The sequence below is a fragment of the Pempheris klunzingeri genome, chromosome 20 (assembly GCF_042242105.1).
Source record: "Pempheris klunzingeri isolate RE-2024b chromosome 20, fPemKlu1.hap1, whole genome shotgun sequence".
Lineage (NCBI taxonomy): Eukaryota > Metazoa > Chordata > Actinopteri > Acropomatiformes > Pempheridae > Pempheris > Pempheris klunzingeri.
In genome coordinates this window covers 9,848,198-9,872,267 of record NC_092031.1, presented here as the reverse complement: position 1 = coordinate 9,872,267, position 24,070 = coordinate 9,848,198, and the positions used below count along the sequence as shown (strand labels likewise).

At 40.5% G+C, this 24,070-nt stretch overlaps 1 protein-coding gene across 1 annotated transcript; it reads left to right on the top strand.

Annotated features, from left to right (window-relative positions):
• Positions 1 to 1,488: 1,488 nt before the first annotated feature.
• Positions 1,489 to 22,708, top strand: LOC139220181 (breast cancer type 1 susceptibility protein homolog). The gene is made up of 20 exons (XM_070852250.1): positions 1,489 to 1,562; positions 1,690 to 1,743; positions 1,844 to 1,924; positions 2,013 to 2,101; positions 2,194 to 2,230; positions 2,335 to 2,456; positions 2,538 to 5,228; positions 5,474 to 5,547; positions 6,509 to 6,644; positions 7,629 to 7,689; positions 9,847 to 9,941; positions 10,112 to 10,320; positions 10,411 to 10,498; positions 12,223 to 12,300; positions 12,497 to 12,537; positions 13,095 to 13,178; positions 15,682 to 15,739; positions 18,851 to 18,924; positions 19,538 to 19,592; positions 22,484 to 22,708. The coding sequence occupies exons 1-20, from the start codon at positions 1,489 to 1,491 to the stop codon at positions 22,576 to 22,578; spliced, it is 4,296 nt and encodes a 1,431-aa protein (XP_070708351.1). The 3' UTR covers positions 22,579 to 22,708.
• Positions 22,709 to 24,070: the final 1,362 nt, after the last annotated feature.

Sequence of the window (24,070 nt, the reverse complement as noted above, 5' to 3'; positions counted from 1 at the left end):
ATTGAGGAGCAATTCCGTCACGCTAATTTAACTGATCATTAGCCAAATACCATATTCATAAATGCAATTTTGGTGTAAGAATCTTTTTAAAACATAAAACAACAACATAAAACATTTTTGTGTTTATGAGGAAAATTAAAGCGACACCAAAGCCACTGTTGGACTGCTAGACCTTTGGTTGCCTAATTATACATTTAATTCATCTTTAATTACTTTTGATACTTGATACTTGATATTTTTCCATTGATGCATTTTCCTAATGAAACACTGCTGTACCTACATTATTCTTCAATACATTCAAAACTCTTGTCCTCCTCCTTTGTTTATTTACTTAATTATTGATCTCCATCCCTTGAATTAGCTTAACACCTTCAAACCAGCAGAAAGTTCAGCGCCGTGCACTGTGAGCTTCACTCCTCTGACCAGCAGGGGCCGCTGTAACATGAGACGCAAACCTGCCGTTTAACAAACGTAGAAGAAGACGGCAGTTGCGGGAAAACTGAAGCGGCTGCATCCTGAGGTGAAAACCTCCAACTGAGAAAACAAGGTAATAATCGAAATGCATATGTGTGTTAAGGTTAGCCAGCGGCGTGTGTAAAACTGTGATCTGCTGTTTGAGTCACATATTCGTCTGTCGACTTATATTTGCGTCGATTGTCTTAATCTCAGCAGTTAGAGAGAAAGGTGTGCTAGGTTAGTTGTGTAACCTCCCAAAACAAATCATAGCAGCTAGCAAACCTGATTCTTAGCTGCCACTTTAATTCACTGACACCGGTTCATCAAACTTTGTTTTCTAACATTACAGTATACTACAGTAGTTGTCTTCGTAGTTTCTTTTTTAGACAGCATATTGAAGTTAATTCTGACCACCTGGATAACAACAGTCTCAATGTACTAATGTGAAATGACCAAAGTACACACATTTGTCTTAACTTTACTGCAGCAGTTTGTCATAATCACAGACAAGACAGTAGAGAGTAGTTCACTATCCAGTCAATAATAGGACATTTCAAAGCCATGCAAGTCATTAAATAATCCTAACAGAAAGACTTCTATCCAGCGTTGATCTATATTCCAATATCTGTTTTGGTGTGTAAATCCTGTGTTGTTCATTTGCTTTGTTCACATTGTGTGTCTGTGATGGTGCAAAGTGTCACTGCAGTTGTAGTTTTCATCTGGCATTCAGTGTAAGGAATTTTGGAAAAATCTGGCCGAGTACATATTTAGTTTTGTTTTCTCAGACAGCAAAGTTATACATCACTATAATTCATTTCAATAGATAAAACTGCAGTTTAACTACAGATGACAAACAGTTGATGAATATTTTCTGTGTTCTGTCACCGAATTAAGTTATATTTCCTGTAAGGATGTTTACACATGCTCATTTTATACTCTTGTTTAATATTGGCAGTTAGTTTTGAAAGCACTGCGGTGTTTACAGCCTCTTTGTGCGCTCTTATGTTTCATCCGTAGCTTTTAAAAACCACCATGAAAACCATGAAGGCCACAGATATCAAAAAGGGGATTTCAGTCCTTTGGGAGACTCTGCAGTGTCCCATATGGTGAGTGTCATTCTGACCAAGAAGGGAAATGAGCAAAATCTGCTGCATCTAAACAGTTTTTGATGAATTAAAAGAACTTAAGTTTGTAATTTTGGAAAACTGTCATGCTCTGTACTTTCACCTGTAGCTTGGATTTAATGACTGCACCTGTATCTACCAAGTGCGATCATCAGTTTTGCAAGTGAGTAATGTTTGATTACTCCTCATTTTGTGAAAAGATCTGAAATCTTGATATTAATTTGAATGTTCTCACAAATTTGTGTGTTTTTCTTTTTCGTCAGATTTTGTATGACAAAACTTTTGGACAACACCAAACAAAACAAGGCCAACTGTCCAGTGTGTAAAGCCAAGATAACCAAGAGGTTGGACAAAATTAATAACCGTGTGACATTCATTATTTTTTAATATTTACATTATAATAACATGTGAGTGTATGTTTTGCTTATACAGGAGCTTGCAGGAGAGTCCTGGGTTTCAGAGACTTGTTGTGGGATTGCAGGACATGATACAGGCATATGAGCGTGACACTGGCACAAACTGTACGAGTATATCACAGACTTCTTAGAATAACTTAAATATTAAAAATGAAGTTACAGTGCATTATCTGAGAACATTACTTTTACCTTTTCAGACTTTACTGGAATGTCCCAGCAAAAAGGACAATCAGAGTAAGACATTTGAACCTGTCTTCATCCTTTGAAATAACACAACTGCTAATTTATTTACAATATTAGCTCACCTTGTATTTTCACCTATGTTTTCCTCTATAAAGAGCCACACATGCTGAAGCTACAAAACATGGTTATGATATATCTGGAGATGCACCCGGTACTGAGCATAACAACGTAGAAAATGACGATGATCTTCCAAGGTCTCACTCATCAACCATAGCAGGTAAAATCTCAAGGCCTTATATGGTGATTCGAAAGTGTGCTGTCTTCCAAAAGGTTCATTATTTTCTCTTTCTCTTTTCAGCCCAGAATGGATTTGCAAGACTTATGGGGCTTGAAGACACAAGTCCTTTGACAACGGAAAATGAAGGCCTGGACAGTGGTCTTGGGGAAGCCCCACCAACTTGTGACAAGAGAATGCACAGCCCTACAGAAAATTTGGAGCTAATGGAAACTGAAATGTCAGAAAACGCAGAAAAGGCAACACACAAAACTATAGACAAAATAAGATTTTCCAAATTGGAGAAAGCCCCCCCATGTCCATTATTAACTCCAGAGGAGACAGAACATCCACCTTTAAGAAAGTCCTCAAGGAAGAAGCAGAAAAAGGATTTGGAGTCTGATAAGATTCTTGAGCAGAAACAGAGGAAAAGTCGAGAGAAAGTCGCTGAGTGGCTCATGAAAGTTCCAACTGAAGGAAGTCTGGAGTCAGAGAGACCCCATGAAGACACCGATGACTCAAACAGCTGTTCTTCCACTTCAACGATAGACATCAAGCAGCACAGCAGTGATGCGAATCCAAGGAGGGAAGATCGCGCTAAAGCCCTTGAAGAGCAGGTGTTCGGGGTCGTCTACAAACGAGAGAGAAGAGGGAACAGGATCAACTCTGCTCCACATAATGTTTACGTCAAGCCACCAACAATCAAACAAACCAAGACGGCTGAAACAGTTTCCAAAAGAAAGAACAAGAACACCCTCAGCCATGCTGATTTTGCACAGAAATCCAGCTCTGGAGATACAAGTGAAAGTGACGTGGAGGGAGAGCAACAAATGTTAGAAGAAGTTAAAGACACCAGTAGTGACATTTGTAAAGAAGCAGAACAAATGGAGGTCATAGGGGAAAATGATACAGACAAATATGGGGAAGAGTTGAACAACTTGCCAGAAAGTGAGAGAAATGATAACAAAGATGAGGTTCCCAGTCCTGCATCTGATATTGGACAACAGCAACCGGAGAGAAGGTCAAAGAAAAGGACCATGAACACTCTGCAACAGGTTGACAGTGAATTGCAAGAGCAAGCTGAGACGAAGTCAGAAGGCACTGAGCAAAAGAAAACTGGCAAGAGGAAAGGTAAAAACATAAAGTCGCAGAAAGGCAAGCCTGCTAGAGTGCCGAAACCACTTGTTCTGGTTGGAGTTCAAAATGGAGAAACCAGTCCCAAGACTAGACTAATGTCGGAAGAAGTTCAAGTTCATATTGAGAATTACCCAAGCAGCGAGGACCAGGACGTCCCCACCACGAGGAGCATCAGGAGAAGTAGGCGACTTCAAGTCTTTTCTGAGGAGGTCCGAGAAGGTCACAAGAAAGCAAAGTTGAAAGCCAGTATATCTGAAAAAGACAGCAATGGTGTGAAGCAACCTGAGGATGCTAAAGGTGCAGCACTGGATGATACAGCATCACCACAGAAAGGGAACATGGTAAAGGCGGCTGAAAGAAATGGATGTATTTATGATCAAGATTTAGGAGGAATTGAAAACATGGAGTCTGTAGAGAGGACAGCTGATCTGAGACCAACAGAAGATGCTGAAGTGCCAAATGCTCAAACTTTGCCTGAAGCCAGTGCTGCTTGTTATACCCCTGTTGTCCCAAACACTACGAGTCAAACTGAACCAGATGTGATAAACCCAACACTTGAAAGTGAAAATCCAACAAATTCATTCCCAAGTAACAGTCAGTTGGAAGCCTTCGCTTGCGAGACGGAGGATAAGAACGACAGCGAGATGGACACAGAGCAACTGCTCAGGAGCTTCAAAGCCACTAAAAGGAAATCTTTCCATCTTGGCGGCCCAAATGTGAAACAGAGCCGTAGTTTAGACCAGGAAAATGTGCAGAAATGTGAAAAAGTTCAGATAAATCAAAAGATCACCAACCAAGAGGCATCAGCAAACAACGAAAAGTCGTCTTGTAGTGATTTGATCTCCCCTTCACCCGTCCAGACAAGAAAAAGAGATGTTGAGAAACCAGATAATGTGGTGTTGAAGGCCTCGACCCCTGATAGCTTTTGTTCAGTTCAGGATGACGCTAGTGACGACTGTGTCTCCAGGACTAGTGTTAGTAGTGCCCTCACTCCTAATAAAGTGTCAAAACGTGAAAGTCCTGATTTTTCAGTTGTCCCTCAAGTAGTGGATTCTGGGCTCTGCTTCACAGCCGTTGGACATGAGAGGCTGAATGAACCTTCAGTGTGTTCTCAAGCCACAGAAAAGCAGCTTGATCGCACCATGAGGGATGGCGGTGTGGGCGAGATAAGAGACAGCATTTCAGTGCACAATTCAGCTGCCAGTGGAAAACATTCGGTCAACACAGCTGACCATTTTTTAAGCGCAGAGAGCTCTTTAACTCCTGATGGCCTCGGACCACCAGCTGCACAAATCGTCCACGATGTTAAGGCGCACAGCGACGTTGCCAGTGGAGAGGTCAGTGCCCACTCCTCCATCACGAGCATGCCCAGGAAGAGGGGCAGGGCCCAGAGGCTCCAGTCTTCATCCGAGTCAGAGTGCAGTGGAGAGGAGCTGCCAACTTTGAATGAAATATTCGGAACATCATCTCCTCCCTCTGCTGTGCCCCAGGATCAGGGAGGCTCCAGTGATGCTAACAGATGCCGGGGTGTTAGAGCTGGTGGAGCAAAACAGTTGAGCCGTCCACCTGCGTGCCACAGTCCTGACTGTGTTAATTCCAGCCAAGCGTCTGTGGATTTGTTTGGCACGCCAGATGAATGTAAGTTAGTTCTCAGTAGCCAGAGCTACTTTTTTTTTTTTTTTTTTTTTTTTCTTTTTAAAGTTTCCTTTTTTAAGTTTGCAGCCTGCTGCGATTAAGCAATACAATAAGTCTTCTGGCAAAGATGTGCTTACTCTGTTGTTCCCTGCTGTTATAATTGTGTGTCTGCGGGATGTGGAGAGAAAAAAAAAAAAAAAAAAACAAGTCTTCAGACACAGAGCAGTTTGATTATTTCCTCTCTGCAGGTGATATCCCAGTAAATGACCCCGGCGTTTCCATGGAATCATCACAATTTTCAAGCGAAGTCCTTGTTACACAGGTAAATATGTCTTTTATTCATAGCTGTGTGAATGCACCCTCTGTTTCAGAAAAATAACCCCCAGTGCCGTTTATGAACAACCTTTGACTCTTGGCAAATTAATTGACCGTTAAGTTAAAGTGTCTGTCTGCTTGTTCGGTATTACCTGGTTGCATTGTTGCTTTAACAGTGATGCAGTGTCGCGTTATGCCCCAGAGAGGGCAGCCACCACATTTTTTTCCAAACAAAACTGTCAGCTCTTGGATGACGGACTACCTCGCTCAGTAAAAAATGTCCCCCTCAGCAGCTTTCTAAATTGCATTTCATTTACGTTAGAGGAAACGCCGCCTAGGAGATGATTCTTGTTTTCTACCTCATCCATCTTCCAGCGCTCTCACTTTTATCTGTCGACTGTATTTGACTGGGAGTTCAACTTTCACGCCCTGGGGTTTAAAATGAGCCCAGGATTACACTCATCTGAGAATGCAGAGGTTTGGTGTTATTATGCCGCATGTTTGTGTGGCTGCATACATAATCAATGTGCTGAATGAAAAGTATTAATCAAGTGAAGCACTGATGCACAAGCACACACACACTTTGAAACAAATAGACTCTGTTCTTCACAACCAACGTCTGTTTAGAAAGATGTTGCTCCTTCTTCAATATTATATAATCGCCCTCTCTTCTTTTTCTGTCATGTTTCCTCCTCACTAAGTGCTGTCTGACTGAAAAAGCATCCAATCCCTTCCAATAATGACTAACTGAGTGTGGGTCCCTCCTCACTGATTGACAGTTGTGATTGTTTTCATAGAAGGCACCAAATGTGCTGCCTGTATGTGTCACTTTATTTTCTTTCTGTAGTAAATGTTGGTTTGCAGCTCTTTCCATCACCGCTCATTTCTCCCCGCTGCGTTCTGTTCAAGTGCATGTTTTCTTTAGAGTTATAAGATTTTCTGCTTCACTTTGTTTTCTTCTCTTTCAGCAAAAGATTGAGATGCAGAAGGAGCTGGTGAGGTTGGAGAAGCTGATGGCTCTGGTGTCGGAGGTGCTTCAGGAGAAAGAAGACGGTTCTGTCAAAGAAGTTCCCTCAAAAACAAATCAGAGCAGCAAAACCACAGGTGAGCAGATGAGAAATGCGTGACATTTTCTTTCGACTTTAATTCAGGAAATTACGTTCTGCATTTATTTACTTTTTCTGACATTTGATAACCAAAACAATGAATCCTTGAATTGAGAAAATAATGTGCAGATGAATTGATAGTAGACATAATCATTAGTTAAATAACTTATCTTTTTAAATGCTGCAATACCAGGCTGAAATAATGTGGTAGTGAACATTAAAGTTTTTAAGAGTTGCGAAAGAGTCTCAGTTTAATACTGAAACCTCCATAAGACCTACACAAGCAAACGAGACATCAGCGAGAAGATGGGTTATTTGTATTTTGTTATTCTAAATGCCTGACGACGGGGCCACTTTAGCCAGCTAAGAGGAAGCAGTTGGAGATTTTTCTGGAGATTTTTCTGTTTCGACGTTATATTTTGTGGTTATGGGTGATGCTGGGGCAGAATTGGCGAAGAAAAGAACTGAGTGAAGAACTAACCTGCTAAAAGGGATGGTGATAAAAACACAAGTCAGCCTCAGCCAGTGATTCAGCAGATGGAGAGAAGTTTTGAATTCAAAACTTATCCTGCATTGGCCCTCCTCCTCCTGGACACCTAAATAATATATAATAGGTCTGTTTTATTCATGAAATACATTTTGAGACATGGTTTTACATCAATATGTGAATTTACATTGGTGGCTAAAACAAAGCTAGCTAACCCTTTGCTAATATTAATTGAGTGTAACTAAAGCTTTTGCACGACGCTTCATTCCACGAAACAATGCAGCTTTTGTCCACAGAGGTCGCCAAAATCAACACAAAATGAAAGTTCCTTGCAGTTTAATAATAGTTTAATATGAAGTACAGATCAAAGCAATGGAGCTCGATTCTTACCTTTTTCTTCTTTTCTCAGGAAATATGTCCTATCTAAGGGACCCCAAACTGAACTCTGTTTTTGGTAAAATTATTGAGAGCTGATGATTTAGTTTGTGTCTGCAGGCTCAAACACTCACAGATCCTCCCTCCTGTGCAACCAGGATACAGGCCAAGGCTCAGACCGGTAAGTAAAGACTGGTAGAGTGCATGTTTAGTGCTACTAACTACTTCTTTAGTGCTTGACTATGTATACATTTTAAATATGTGATAAATAACACAAAAAACAGTGAAACATGAAAGGTATACAATATTTTAAAAAACCCATCAACACAGTATTACTGGCAAGAAAAAAAGCAGAAAATTAGCACGTACAACAGTAAATGTGTGTGTTTTAGATTAGCTTTGTTGCTTAATCCCTGTTGGGGGAAAAACTTAACTGTTTTACTGAAACAACAGTCAAACCACAAATAAACGCTGCCTTTCGAACATGAAAGCTCACCACCCAACATTAAGTCATTAAGTCATGGGCATCAGTTTTATATTTGTGGTGATTATCAGTGCCTATAAAGTACATGTAACTTTAAAACTTCTTCACTTTCTGGCAGAGAGTTAGATGAGAGGATCGATAACACTCTCATATCTTGTGACATGAAGCTACAGCCAGGAGCCAGTTAGTTCACCTTAGCATAAAGACTGGAAACACGGGGAAAATTGGCAGAAAGTTTTTGGTCAAGCAGTCAGTTGTGACAATCCATAAAGTCAAACCTGACTTCAATAACAAATTTAATGACATGATATCTGGCTCAGAGTGTTGTATGTCTCTCCTCTGAGGGTTGTAAACATTCTTAATACATTTTAAATGGAGCTATATTTCAATACCGCCATATTAAGCAGAACAATAACTGGAGCAAGTGGCATGTAATTGGTCTCTTTCTGTCTGTAACTGAAGGAGAAAGTCTGTCTCTCTCTGTCTCTCTCTCTCTGTCTCTCTCTCTCTCTCTCTGTGTCTCTCTCTGTCTCTCTCTCTCTCTCTGTGTCTCTCTCTCTCTCTGTGTGTGTGTCTCTCTCTCTCTCTCTGTGTGTGTGTGTGTGTGTCTCTCTCTGTGTCTCTCTCTCTCTGTCTCTCTGTGTCTCTGTCTCTCTGTGTCTCTGTCTCTCTGTGTCTCTGTCTCTCTCTCTCTCTCCCTGTGTGTCTCTCTCTCTCTCTCTCTCTCTCTCTCTCTCTCTCTGTGTGTGTAGTCTGGTTCTCAGAGGGTGATGCATCTCAAGAGGACAGGCGGATAATCTCACTAATGAACCCAGAATCTGCTTATGCTGTGGAGAATAAAAAAGTCATTACTGACTGCATCTTATATGTCATTTAGAGCACTTAGAGGGAAACTTGTGTTGCCACGGTAATTTATCTCTCCCGCTTGACTGCTCCCCCCCAACCTCTCGCCTCGCAGGGTTCTAAGTGCTGTCCTCCGGGCAGGAGTGAAAGAGAGGGAGAGATGGGGGGAAAAAACGGCAGGCCTTGGCAACACAAATACTAGATTGAAAAGCATAGGCTACACGAGCGCGCTGGTGAAAAGAAAACAGAGGTTGGCTGGAGTAGATGACAAGTTTTCTATGAGCCATTATCACTTTGGTGCAGGTAATTAAATGAAGGCTCGCTGCCAGTCGTCTGTGTTTCCATAGAGTTTGAGTGAACAAATGAACCCAAAAGAAAACAAGGAAAAGGAACCTTCAAAACATTATTCATGTGAGTTATAGAAGAGCTTGTGCCCATAACGAAGGACATGAGTAATGTTGAGTTTCTGTCAATATGGAGTTCTGATCCAACATTTATATCTTCCTACCTATGCTACCTGCAGTGCAGCCAGATAGTGTGAGGATAGTGTTCATGTGTTTTCTATTGCTTTGGCTCTACTCCAGCATATTTGAAATGAAACAATGACTGAGTTTAAATTGCTGATATCTAGCTTTAGGGTCACATAATGCAGCAGGATAATGACTCTAAACATACAGACAATATTACAAGGCCATTCACAAAATAAGACTAAAGGCAAAAGTCACTGAAACAAGCAACAAGTGAGTAACTCTGCAGCACAGAGCAGCCAGAGTGTCACCAGCGAAGATACCAAGTCTCTGCTAATGTTTGTGGATCGAAGACTTAAGACAATCATTGACTGCAAAGGATCAACCAAATATTTATTTAAGCGTTTGTTATCTTGACCTGTTATTTTCTGATTGGGAGACTCTGGATGGGCACGGGACATCCCTGCAGTCTCTTCTGTCTAAACCGTGCCGTCTCATTTCCTTCGGCGTTCTCCAAAAGTAAACAAAAGCAAATCTCTTACAGGAAAGCTGCATCAGGAGCAGAGTGCGAGCCCGGCACAAGACTGTCCGATGGCAAAGAGGCCACCGGGCCCAGTGTGTCGAAGCATGCAGAGATGGGTGAGGCTGCTGGTGTAATGTTGGAAAGAATGTGAACCGTGCTGGAAAATTTAACAAGTTTAACTGTGTTTTTGTACGAAACATGAAATGCATTTCAATCTTCCAGAAGCACATGAGCAGAATGAAACATTTTGAGTTTGTTTTCTCTCTCTCTCTCTCTCTCTCTGCAGCAGTAGTGCAGCACTCCACTCACACAGGGCCGAGTGTTAAAAGCGCAGGAGCCTCCAAGGCGCTTAACTCAAGTCCAGCAGCCAAAACCTTGAAGAACAATGCTTCACCATCAAAAGGGCAAGAAGACAAAGAAAACAGCACTCCTCTGAGAGACAGAAGTAAAGCTAAGATGGTTCTAGTGTCATCTGGATTAGGCCCCGACGAACAGGTGCCCCTTCACCCATTCAATCAACAAACTTGTTTATTTATGGCTTCTCATAGTGGGACTCATTTACTAATCACATGTTGTCGCCTTTAGGTAATGGTGAAAAAGTTTGCCAAGCGAATTGGTGCTCGTGTGGTTTCCCAGGTAACGCCAGAGGTGACCCATATCATAATGCACACAGGTGAGTATGCTCACATACACCCAGTGTATGTATGTGTGTGTTACATCATTGTTCGTTTAGACTGTAACCGTGATAAGCGTTGATCCACTGAACTTTAATTCATGATTGATACTTTGTAGAGCAGTTAAATCAGCATGAAAGTCCCACTTTAATTCTTTCTATATCTGTTTTTAAATATTTTCTTGAGCAGGAACATCTTGCTCTCCAGAGGAACATTTTCTTTTTTTCCAGTTAGTTACCGCTTGTTTTGTGCGTCTTTTAAAGCGCTCCATAGAGATAAGCTCTCTGTTTCTCTCTCACCCACTCACTCTCTCCTCCATTCATCTGCTTGTTGCTAATTACCCTCTCTGATAGATTATTTTTAATTTCAGAGCTCGCTGTCTCCAAAGCACCATATTAACTGTCAGTGTTTAAGAAGCCTTTTTTTTTTTTTTTTAAATGGCAGCTGTTTCCCTGGTAACCAAAAAAATGGGGAAGCTGGGCCTCTTGGTCTTTGTGGTTAAAGGTTGCAGAGGAGCAGGAGGCGTCCCATTCTAACTGTTTGGAGAAGATAATAATCTTTTGAAATGGAGTTATGTCTGACATGAACTAGGCTTTTGCATGGAATACAAATCAATTGATGATTCATATGTTTCTTGAAGGAAGAATTACCACTGACCCTCTTGATCAACTGGGGTTTGTGTTTGTAAAGCTTTTCATGGTGCAGTTCAGAGGAACATTTTGGCTGCTGCTGCAAAATCATTCCCTCACAGAGGACATTCTTGATGTTTGCTCTTCTCTGTATTTCATCTGATAACATGACATCTGAAAATGACGATCGGGTCTTGTTATCATGGGCGTCGACTTTGTTTTTGTGGCATGCCAGTACCTACAAAAGTGTGTGCTGCTTTAAAGCAATTGTTTGACATTGTTCGGGGAAACAATCACCGTTTCACTGTAAAGGTTGTTGGTGTGGAACAGCATATAGTTCTTTATAGTACCTCAACACAAGAGTTTGCGTAAGTAATTAAAATTTAAGAAGCATAAATGATAACACAGTAAAAAAGTAATTTCTGGGAAGAGTGGGCATTGATTATAGCCATAGATTGAGCTTTATTTTGCATCACATTAAAGCCTTCAGCATTATCTCTAGGAGCATACAAGCAATACACATACACTCTGCGGTGTATTTCCTGAAAGTAAGATACATGCTAAACAAGGATTAACTCAGGACATACTGTTGACTTCTTGAACCTAATGAATGATCTGCAGTAGGAGCCAGGGTTGGCCAATGGCTGACAGCCATCAACCACTGAGCTCTCTTTCATTATAACATCGTGATTAAAAGCCACCTCCCCTCCCCAGTCCACACCAACATTGGGGCGCACCCTGACACACACACACACACACACACACACAGACAGACAGTGTACAAAATTAACACCTGCCAAGCGCCAAATGCAGGTAGATTGTCCGTTTGGCGAGTGAAATCTCATTACTGGAAGTGCAATAAAAGCTGTGTGAGTAAAAAAGCTAATAAGCTAAGAACTGATGAATATGTATTTTAAGGAGTGTTAGCCATAAAGCACAAAGATGAAGGATAGGTTTATTCTAATTATTCTAATAGCTATAATGGGAATAGCCCATGAGACGACCCTCCCACCTCTCAAATCAGTGGGTTTCTGTGCGTATATTTTCTGTTGCACATCTTCTCACACATCCCTGTATTTTTCTCTCTTTGCCAGATGAACACCTGGTATGCGAACGCACGCTGAAGTACTTCCTCGGCATCGCAGGCAGGAAGTGGGTGGTGAGCTTCCAGTGTAAGTCCTGACTCACATTTTATTGTCAAGCTCCGTCACTGCTGGCTTTACAACAATAACCCTAAATACTGAACAGCCTGATGTGGAGGGAGAGGCTGGAATAAAACGAGTCTTACATAATACAGTAGCCATCAGAATTGAGTTTGTGCTTCTACAGTAGGCCTTGTAAGTGTTTGTTCTTATTTCCTCTCCGCAGGGATTTCAGAGTGCTTCAAACAAAAGAAACTCTTAGATGAGGTATGCTCGCCCGTGTGCTTCTTGAATTTGTGCGCCGGTGATTTCCTGTTGTACTTCTGTATGTCTCGCTGTTGAATTAAGGCTGCAAGATATGAATCTCTCCGTGTGGTTCACCGCGATACCTCATAAATTATTTGTCATCCATTTGCTTTAGTAATCCTTGCAGCCGGTTCTGTGCTATGAAAGTATAATCCTTTACCCAGCTTGGTTTAATATCGCCATTCATTTAAAACCATGTCTTCGTCATCTAGGTCAGTTTATAAGGATTTTTATGCATCATAAAGTGTACGAAGAGATGGACTCCATACAATTATCAGATGAACCCTGTCAAGCTGAAGAATGTTCAGTGTGCTCTTTGGAGCTCATTTTACCCTTAAAATAAATCAAATAACATTAGCTGTCTGTCAGCAGTCCGTTTTATCAGATGAAAGTGAATAATTGCTTCACTTATTTGAAAGCTAATCGCAGCAGGATAAGCCTCACAGCATTGTGACTGAGGTTCACAAACTTAATGCACATGCCAGTACTCTGAAGTCAATTTGCTTTGTTTTCCATAGAGTGTCTTTGAAGTGAGAGGTGACGTGGTGAATGGCCCCAACCACCAGGGCCCTGCGAGAGCTCGTGGCACTGAAGACGATCACGTGAGTCCCTCACACACTGAACTATGGCTGTTCTACTGTGTTTAGTTAAGTTAAAGTCAGTGCTGGAATCTAACTGTAGGTCGTTTTTTTACACCTATGATGATTTATTGTCATTAATACAGTACTTGATATTTGCATATTAAATTAACTTTTCATTTTCAAAATCCAGGTTTGGAAGGTTCACGTGTTTAAAAAAAAAAAAAATTGCTTGCTCCATTTTTATTAATTATTCATATATCAGAATTAAATCAAATGATTTCTAACAAATAATTGAAATGTTAATTAGTACATTTGCGACATTGGAAGGTTAGGTTAAATCTTTTAGCCTTTAAGTCTTCTGTTAGGGATCTTGTACAAATACCTTAATCTCAAACATTTCTTCCAGCTTTGTTACAGATAGCAACTAGCTCTTTACTGTCTGCAGTCTGTCCCCGGGCAGGTAAACTCAGTCAGGTGTAGAAAGAGTTCATGCTCATGTCTATGTGAAGGAGCTGCCATCTCCTTCACAGCAGCACAAGTCTTTGGTGGGACTAGATCACAATGAGCCAAGAAAGCCATTGTGGGATGGCTTTTCTATGCAAGTGTTAGCCACAGAGTCTGATGGGAGAGATGACTGTGGGATAAGTGTACATAAGAAACAGACATTAAAAGTATTTTTTTAATGCTACTCTTGGGTGTTTTTCCTGTTATTCGATGAGGCATTAGAAAGAGACAGGAACTAGGGAGATTAATATGGATCAAATGTTTCTGGCCAGAATCCAACCAGGGACAAAGCAGTTACATAGTTTGCTCCTCAGACCGCTGGACTACCAGGGTGCCCCAATTAAAGAGTAATTTAACAGTTGGTGAAGCAAACTGAAAGCAGCTCTGTCAGAGAAAAACAGTGCAGCACATACAGTATCTATTGAAGAGGCCGCTGTGTTTCTCACAATATAAATGCATTTAAATTGCTCGCTCTCCTTTACATTCGCCAACAAAGGCCTTAATTAGAATGACCGTGATTATTTTCTACTTGACATTTTCTCCACTGGTCCCTTCTATCAAACACACTTTATATCTGGTTGAGAGGCATAAGTCAGCCAATCAGTCAGCCTGTTCTCAACGCCTAAAATATGTCCCCAACATCATTATCAACGTTCCCAAAGAACTGATTTAAAACTGACTGAAAAAATGCATCATAACACTAAAATCTTTCAGGCAAAGAAAGAAAATCACAAATCAATACATTGACTGCTGCTATCAGTGATGATTATTGCCATTTTTATTATTCATAAAGCACAAACAGGATAAGACTCTAAGGAATAGTCTGATTCTCAGGAGAAAATTAAATAAAGTGTCCCAATAACAACAACAAAGCACAACCTCTTTCCTCCTATTGCACCAGCCTCTTAGCTCGGGCCATGTTGTAAAAAGCTAATTGTAATTTTCCTCTTGGTGTAAAGCCAACAGGACCGGTTCTGTTGCCACTGAGGGGGAAAATTGGAAATGGCTAGATGTCATGTTGGCCGTATCGCTGCCTTTGAAGAACCTCCGCTAATTGAATTAGCTAGTAATTTCAGGCTTATTTAAGTGGCTTCAACACAGCTCTGGCAATTTGATGGAGCCAGACAGATTGTCCTGTTCATACTCACTTTCTGTCACCTGCACCACTGTGACTAACAGACTAACAGACGAAATGAAGTGCCAGGACTCTCACCGGCATGTTGATGCCCAGGAAATCAGTCTAAGAAATTCTGAGTATATAAATGTGTGTGTGTGGGGGGGGGGGTTGCATGTTATCACACCCCACACTTTAATACCTCCTGAAGGACATTAGCTGTTGTCTAAATTAAAAATCTGTAACAGAAACAGTTTTTCATCTCACCAAGCACCTCTGGCCAATGATCATTATGGACTGGAAGATAAATGTCCGAGCTACTGGAGAGAGAAATACTGATTTCTCGCACCTCCCCGTCAAACGCTTCCATCCAGCCACACACTGTATATGAGACTGTGATGCCACGTGCACATTTTCTTTCGGCAGTTACCATGGTTCAAGGAAACAATTTTACATTCCCATTTCAAGCAAGCTTATTGACCCTGAGTGCAATAAAACAATGTGTCCCTGGTGTCGGGCAGGTCGTTTTTCTTTGCGTGCTTAAAGCGTGATATTACCCCGGTGAAGCTGGATCTGTTTGCTCTTTTCTGTTCGACTCATCCCTGAATTTACAGTATTACAGAACAAAAAATGAGCGAGGACTTTCTTTTTTCTTTTCTTTTACACTATAAGTGAGGAATACCTGTTATAATTGCTAGAAGTGATTTGATGTAGTGTTTCAGCCCTTCAGACAGAGGAGGAGTTGAGAAACACTGCATTGTTTTTCTATTAACATGTCCAACATTGTCCGAAGGTTAAATTCACTGAATAGATGTCCTCTTTTGATGGACAGTAGACATTTCACTGTATTCATGAATCTCCCAGTTGGTTATTTTATCCTTATCCTTATCTTCTTTTTCTTTTCAGTTGCTCATGAAGGGCTACAAGATCTGCTTCCAAGGGCCTTTTACAGACATGAGTACAGGTAAATCTCATCAACAGCATGACATGTCCAAGTAGAAGTGAGAAGAGAGAAGACGTACCGTACTGAGAAATAGAACCAAAAGTATTAACTTGTAGCTAGTGTAGCTAGCAGTGTCCATTTAGAAAGCGTGAAACCATTCCAGCACCTATACCTGTACACTGATGCTCTTTCTCTGGCACTGTCTATACCATACTAATATGTTATTTAAATCATTTTTTTTATGCCTCCATGTCAGCAACAACCGTGGCCTAGCATCAAAAAAATACTTGTTTGGTAGAGTGTGTGCCATGAAGGTAAAATCCTTACCGCAGTGGCTTGGGTTCAAATACGGCCCCAGCCCTTTGCTATATGTCATTCTCTCTCTCTCTCCCCTGACTTTCCTGTTTCTCTGTCTTCTGTTGAACTTCAGAGGTGCTGGCAGACAGATTTTGTTAGCAGAGCCAGGCTAGCTGTTTCCCCCTGCCTCCAGTCTTCATGCTAAGCTAACCGACTTTAGGCTGTAGCTTCGTATTTTGCGTACAGTCATGAGAGTGATTATCAATCTGCTCATCAGACATGAAATATGTTGAACTGGTCCTTTAAAAGGTTTGACTACTGGAAAAACACATCTAGCTTATTATGAAAATTAAAGTTTTTACAGGAACTGCTTTGCAAATGCACTGCACTGCCCTTACATTACTCTCTCATCATCATGGAATGAAGACAGAAAGTCGATCTCATCAACCTCTTTACATGTGCAGCAGAGAGTTTTCATGAAGTGAGTTGTTTTTTTTTTTAGTTTTCAATTATCTGCCAGCGCATTGCATGTGCCGATAACACAAGCCAAGACCTCTGCAAGCGAGAGCACTGAGATGTATAGGGAGGTGTGTGGAATGCAGACTTTTCACAAGGGGATTGGGCAACTTGCAAATCTAAGAGTTTCATCCACGTTTCTGAAGTTTCACTATAGGAGTTTTTCTTTCTTATATCATATATTGTATGTAATGAGAGACTAGCTAAGATTGCTCAATAGGCTCTGTCAGATAGATCATAAAATATGTCACCTACTTAACAGCCATCCTTAACTACTTTGATTTCTTCCTACCTGTAGCTCAGGTCTTGTTCAGTTTCTTGTTTGTCTGAGAAACGCAGCACAACACCACAGCAATTGCAACACCTAATTATGGACCACAAAGGCGAGGATTTTACACTTTCATTTGCATGTGCTTTCAAAGAAAAGACCTACAGTGTTATTTCATGGAATTTAGCTTTTTTTTCCAGCTGCCGTCATGCTGGTTACACTGTTATGTTTTCTCAATCAAAAATGACTTTGACCAACCAGACGTATTCAATTTTATTGATGTCAGTGTCCTGCAGAAGTCTGATAGACACATGACTCACTTTAAAGTGAAGAGGGGGAGGAATAACAATAAAAAGGACAGTTAAAGAGGCTCCGAAGGAGGAAGACGTATTCATCAAGTCCTACTGCCATACTGTGAAAATGCTAAAGTCGAGCATTAAAAACCGTATTTAAGTAAAACTATGCTATACTATAAGTACTATAAACTATAAGTATGATCAGCAAAATGTAGTTAATGTAAAGTAATTGTATTCATAGTGTAGTTAAATCCCTTTATTATTATATCTGATGTTTCTGGATTAATATTACTGCTGTATTAATGTTTATGTTGCATTTTATTGCTTTAGATATTTAAGGTTGTCCTCATTTTACTGACTTGATATACCGTCGGGTAGTTTGATCTACAGCAATGCATCATGGTCTAAAAAGTAAACTTTTCATGAGCTCAGAAAAATAGCCTGTTTTCAGCTTTGTGCCGATGTGTTTTCCAAATGATTCAAGAGGGTTTAAAAAAGGTTATAACTTAAGAAGGAGGAGGATTTTCTCAAGCCATAAAGGAACACTTTACAATCAACACCTCCGGAGATGCATGGTTTTCACTGGACAAGAGGGGGATCTGTAAGTTATCTGTAATGAAGCCAAAGCTCTCCGACAGATGTGGTGGAGCAGAAGTGTGAAGCGGCAGAAAAAGGAAAATATTCAAATAAAGTAAAAGTACCATGAATTTGTACTTAAACGTACTAAGTTGCATTCCACTACTGAGTAGCACATGCAGGTTTTGACTGACGCAGCTTGAAACCTGTGCTGTGTTTTAATCCCCGTCATTTCGGCACTGGAGAATAATGACGTGGTTTCGGTGTGTGGGTGGATTGAATTCCGATTTAGGAGTTGTGTGAGACATTTTTGGTGTGGTATTGCACAGCGGTTGCTATGGTGTCAGTTTGCTGCCTGGATGTTTTCTGAGAGGAATGTGGAAATGAGCCTTCAGTCATGGGCAAAGTGCTTTAGCTGTTCTCATCTTCTAAAATCTGTGTAAATATCCTGGTTTCCGCACAAACCTGGTTTGTGAACTGTGATTCTGATGATTTAAACCGTGACCTCAGAGGACTTTGGTTGCCCTTCATATAAAACTTTTTTTTTTTTTTTCATTACCCTTCCAACATGAATGAATTGACAGACAGATCATGGGTGAAGCTCTCAGGGGGCACATTGCTTAAAAAGGCAGCATTCTTTGGTTTCCGTCTTCCTGGGGCTCTTAGAGTGCTCCTGCAGCATCCTCCCGCTGCTTGCTGGATCGATGAAGCTTTGCTAATGGGTCGACATCTGCTAGCTAGCGTGAGGAGTTTAAAGACTTTCTTTTACATGGCACAAACATGTGGATGGAGTCTTCTTTCTTCAGCCAAACGGGATTTCATCCATTATTGAATTGCTCACATTTGTGTATGTTAAACGCTGATGTAAGTTTTTCCCGACACTGGTGTTCTTATGTTAAACAAACAAGTTTGATTCAAATTTTTTGAAGCTTGAAATACGGCGCAGAGTGTGTTCACTCAATGAAATGCACGTATTGAACTGAGTGGAGCATTAAGTATTGACCTGTTTTCCATCCCTTCGATCAAAGGAAGTCTGAGCTTGAAGCGAGTCTGCTCAGTGTCCCCATGGAGTTAAAGGGGCAAAGGTACACAGGATTACATTTAGGCGTGACCAAGGACACTTTATCAAAAAGAGTGTGTGTGTGTGTGTGTGTGTGTGTGTGTGTGTGTGTATTGTAGATGAAATGGAGTGGATGGTGGAGCTCTGTGGAGCAGCTGTAGTCAAAGGTCCTCTTCTCCTCGACAGTAAACAGGTAAGAGTGTTGAGCATCGCCCCACTTGAAAACATGTTACCAGTTACTGCCAGCCGCCATCACGTTAGTTAGTGTCACGGACGATCGCTTTAATATCAGATCAGTGGTATTTGATAGTTTGCATGTGAGAGCTTAACAAAAAGAACAGAGGGAGGCCTGTCACCTTGGTGCTATTTTATTAGGAGGATTTACATGGCTGTAGTCTTGTTCCCTCATTATAGTATATAATGTCTCAGTTTTAATGATTCACTTCACATAAGATTCCTATGACTCGCATATTTCAAGCAATATAACAAAAGAATTACCTGCTGGTACCGGACAGATCTTTGACTTACAAAGCTGCCGCCTCCATACCAGTTAATGCCCACAATTCGTCTCCTTTTATTTTTGAAAATTACACATGAATGCAGTGTTGCGTTGTAAATGTCACAATACAAATAATGAAAATGGACTAATGCAGACCCAGTAACCCGCCACAGTCTGATCAACAGACTTTATGTTGCTGATATATAATCTGACAGGCAGGGGTGAAAACATAACCATATGTGTTCTACCTATTACTAATTTCATATGTCGTAATTGGGCATAATATCTCTGTCTTTTTGTTACACAGACGTCCCATCAGCTGGTCATTGTGCAGCCTGGATCGTCATCGGCCACATACAGCAGTGAGTCTCGTTTTCACCCGTTACCATCAACCTCGTAGTTATTCTCCTTCAATCTGTGTCTCATCACCACTCACATACAGAGTTCATAAAGGCCGAGATTAGACTGACTGCAGCAGCAGGAGCTGATTACATAATTCATACATGGCTTCACCCCCTGGGGTACGAGCCTGGCACACGCTTAGACCTGTGAAGGGTCTGACAGGAATAGTGTGTGATGGACAACATGCCAATGTATATTAATATCATAATACAGGACTAGATTTCATTGGTTATCATTGAATCTTACTCCAATGCAATAGTTTTCTCTTCATTGTCTTAACATTTTCAATCATCTGGTGTGTGGTTGCATTAGCCAGTGAGCTTCTAGTTTTCTGATGTTAAACAAATATAAATATATCTCATGATATGGTGACAATAAAAAATGTCTTGGGGTTTATTAACATGTTGCTTGTCATAGCTAGGTAGCCGTTGCTAGCTAACCAGCATTTCTAGGCTGTCTGCAATAGCTTGCATCAGTGATGATAAGTTCTTCCCTTGTAGAAAAGAATAAGATCTTAGTTTTTATTGTTATTGTAATAAAAATGATTTGACTGTTACATTACCATTCGCAAAAGCAACAATTTCTTTTAAATCGTTTGACAAAATTTGAGATGAATGAAGCTATTCAGAGGTCTAGTTCCAAGCTAGCATTAAGATGAGCTTACATAAACAAAAAAGTGTTTCTTTATCATCATATCTACATTATTTATTATAATGGCACAAAATGTTCTGTTGTGTGTTGAAAAAATCGACATATTTTCACTTTCACCAATTCAGTCTTCTCTCTTAAAAGTGGCTGTGAAAGTGGCTGTCATTTTGACAGTGTGAGCTACTGGATACCTGAATTTCCCCCAGGGGATGTATAAAGTATCTATCTATCTATCTATCTAAAGGCAGGTTTTGGGTTAAGGCTCTGACACACCGGGCCAATGTCGGGCCATCAGCAAGCGTCCGTTAACCGTGTTTTGTGATGTGTTCTGCACTGCTGACACCAGTCAGATCCCTGTGGGTGACTTTTAGGCCGATTGAGCATGTGGAATCTGCAGTGGATCACTCTGATTGGGACAAAAAGAGAAATAGAAGTGATGAAAGCTTCTCCCTCAACCAAAAGACCAAGTGCTGACAGTACCAGTACCACTTTTAGACATATTCTTGATTAGAAGTAGCTAAATAGCAAAACCAGCTGTGATTAGTGAAAATGGTAAGCAAAAGCTGCTTTTTTACAGTTTGTACATCCACTTGGCTTTCATTGCTGCTGGTTCTGATGTTTCAGGGTCTTTAAAGTCAGTAAATAAACTAAATATCAGTTTACTCTGTTGATGACTTGTTCAAATATTGTTTAAGGTCAGATTTCTTATCTGAATGCGCTGTAGCGAATGGTCGGTCCCCACAAGCATAGACATTCTGCCTGGTGTGCACCTGTCTGTCCATTAGTACATGGATCCAAATGCGTTTGTGCCTGCGTGAGGACCAGTTGGAGGGTGACAGAACGGTGAAATGGCAGACGCTGCCAGCCAAAATGAGACAGGTTCCCAACAAGAGCGAGGGGAGTGACTTGACAGGAGAACGAGTGTGAAGGAAGTTGGGCAGGAGAGAAATGGCCAAGAGAAAATGTCAGATTGGAGCAGGGGGAAATGTCAAAACAAGTTGGCCACAGAAGAGAGAGGCTGCCATAGCACGAGTGGAGCTGACAGCTTGAAACAGAGAGGGAGCAAGTGGCTCTGAGTCCTCCCTCCTCCCTCATCCTGGCATCCTAATTTGCTCTGCTGCATATTTAATGCAGCTTTTCCTCTTCCACGTCCTCTGGCACTCATGTCCCAGGTAATCGAGAGGCCCATCACCCTCCCCTCTTCTCTTTATCCTTCTGCACCATCGATCGAAATCACACACATCTCTATCTGGCCCCCGATGTAATGGAAATGTGCGAGCATATGCCGTGTGTATGTTTTACAAGATAAATTGTGGACAGATCAGTTCAGGTTATTGCCTTAAAGGAATGTGCTGCTTATTTTACAAATTTGCATGATCTGTGATGATGAGCACAGATCGGTTCACGAGTTAAATGAACGGCGAAGGTTTAAACACCTGTGTGTTTCTGGAAATACCGACCTGCTGTCTGATAGCTGATAGCTTTTAATATGATATGATGGATGAATCATTAAATGCACATGTATATAGATGGGAAAGTTTAAGGTTAGTGTCATTTATACGCAACCACCATAAAAACAGATACATGTGACAGGAGAGATCAAGAAATTGACAAATTGTCAGTTGACAAATCAAGGAAATGAAAAAGAAATAAGGATAATATATAAAAAAGGCAACATAGAATACAAACAAAATAAATGAATATGAGACAAAAAACAAAGTAACGAACGTTGACTGAATAAACATGTAAAAAAAGAAAAAAAATTTTAATTATACATCATTGAGTTTAATTAAATGTCAGGGATTAAATGTAGTAATTTCCTTTTTTTAAAAAAAAAAAAGATGGAAATGATACGTGCTCTTGATAATATTTCATCATTTCATATCAGTGCACAACAATATCTCATGGAAAATTGGTCTGGTTTCACTAAAGGAGATGGAAGATGGTCAGCGTGTCGAGAATGATAAGATTGAATTTTAGACAACGATGGGACACACGAGAATATCTATTTAAACTCACATGTCTGATGAATATTTATGCTGCCATTACTGCTACTGTTAGAAACTGTGACAAAACAGTAAACAAAGGCATTTGCTGCTAATTCTGGTGCTCCAAGGTTTACATTAGGATGTTATGGATGTTACTGGTTATGCATAGGATTTTGTCATTTGCAGACCGACTTACTTTATTATCTGCTCAACAGATCTCTCTAGACAGGCTACAGTTGTGACACGCGGTTGGCTGTTGGATACCGTGGCAACCTACACCCTCCAGAGCTACAACAAGTACACAACATGAGCTGAGAGGACATGAAAACCCACTGCCTGTCTCCTCATCACCCATTTTTACTACTTCTTTTTTTTTAATGTGCGATACTGCAGCTAAACTGTCGTCCATCTGTTTTGTTTAAAGCTCTTTGTATTGTGTGTGTGCGCGTGCGTGACGTGTATATAAAAAGTTTAATCAACAGAAGGTGGTGGAATTGTCTTTTCTTCTCATTTGTTTTATAGCACAGGAATCGGTGAATATATACATCTATTACTGCTACCCACAGTAACATAATGTGCCTGTAGAAGCAAATATGGAAATAATAGACAAGTCTGACCAATATTCTTAGAAGAAAAGTGTAGTTTTTCAAAAGTGGTGAAAAAAATATATACTGTCAGAAACTTTTTAAAATGAATGAGTTGATGAGAAGGCATTAGCCCAGGCTAATGGGGATGGATGGATGGATGGATGGATGGATGGATGGATGGATGGATGGATGGATGGACAGATAGAATTCCCTGGGAAATTGTACTGTTACAGCAGCATAAATAAATTAAACACACAGATGGAAAACGTAATAACACTCAAGGAAGGAATCTATACGTTGATGTGCAAATGTAGAATAATTAGTACAGTAGAATACAGTATGTAAGCCTAAATGCTACAAACATCATGAGATAACATCTGGGACGTGCTGACATCTGTGAGAGTCTTTAAGAGGACGTAGACCCTCTCGCCATCCTCAGCATCACTATTGGCAAGTTTAGAAATGACCATTTACTGAACTTATTACTCGATGTCTCTCGTCAGATCTGATTTATTGTGATGAGCACTAGTCATCCCTGTTCTCCAGTGTTCCCACGTCCGTTTTCATGGCTGTGCGACTGTTTGTAAATCCCAAGTGTATGCCAGCTTTCTGGTCATGGCAGAGAGCTTGCAGTTTTCCTGAACAGGGCCTGTGTGCAGCAACATGTTCTGCACAGTTTTCTTGAATTATTGAACAGCCATAGTGTGGGAATAAAATGAGGGAGAAGAGATTTACAGGACTGTATGTGGGCACAAAATTGACCCAGTGTGTGCGGTATGCAAGCTTTCTTGTTTCCTAGGAGGGTGGCGTGCATGTTAGATCACATTGAAATATCGCTGTTGAAGATCATGCAGCTGTTTATACACAAAGTCTGCAACAGAAATACAATCTAATACATTTTCTCTTTGGTAAAATAGATAAATAAATCTAACTGATTGTTGATGTTGTAATTAAAGCTGCAAATGCAAAAACTCAGACATTTACTTTGCTATCACATACAATAAGGAAAAAGCAGCAAATCTTAAATTAAAAATTAAATAGAAAAGCAGAAACTAGATATTTTCTTAGCATTTTTGTGTGACTCAAACAGTTGATTGGTTGTCAAAATTGACAAATTAAGCATTTGACTAATTGTTTCTGATCTAGTTGACATTTTAGGTACCAATCAGCACTAATTATACAGTCTGGTTTTCCTGTGCTCACAGCATGTGGACG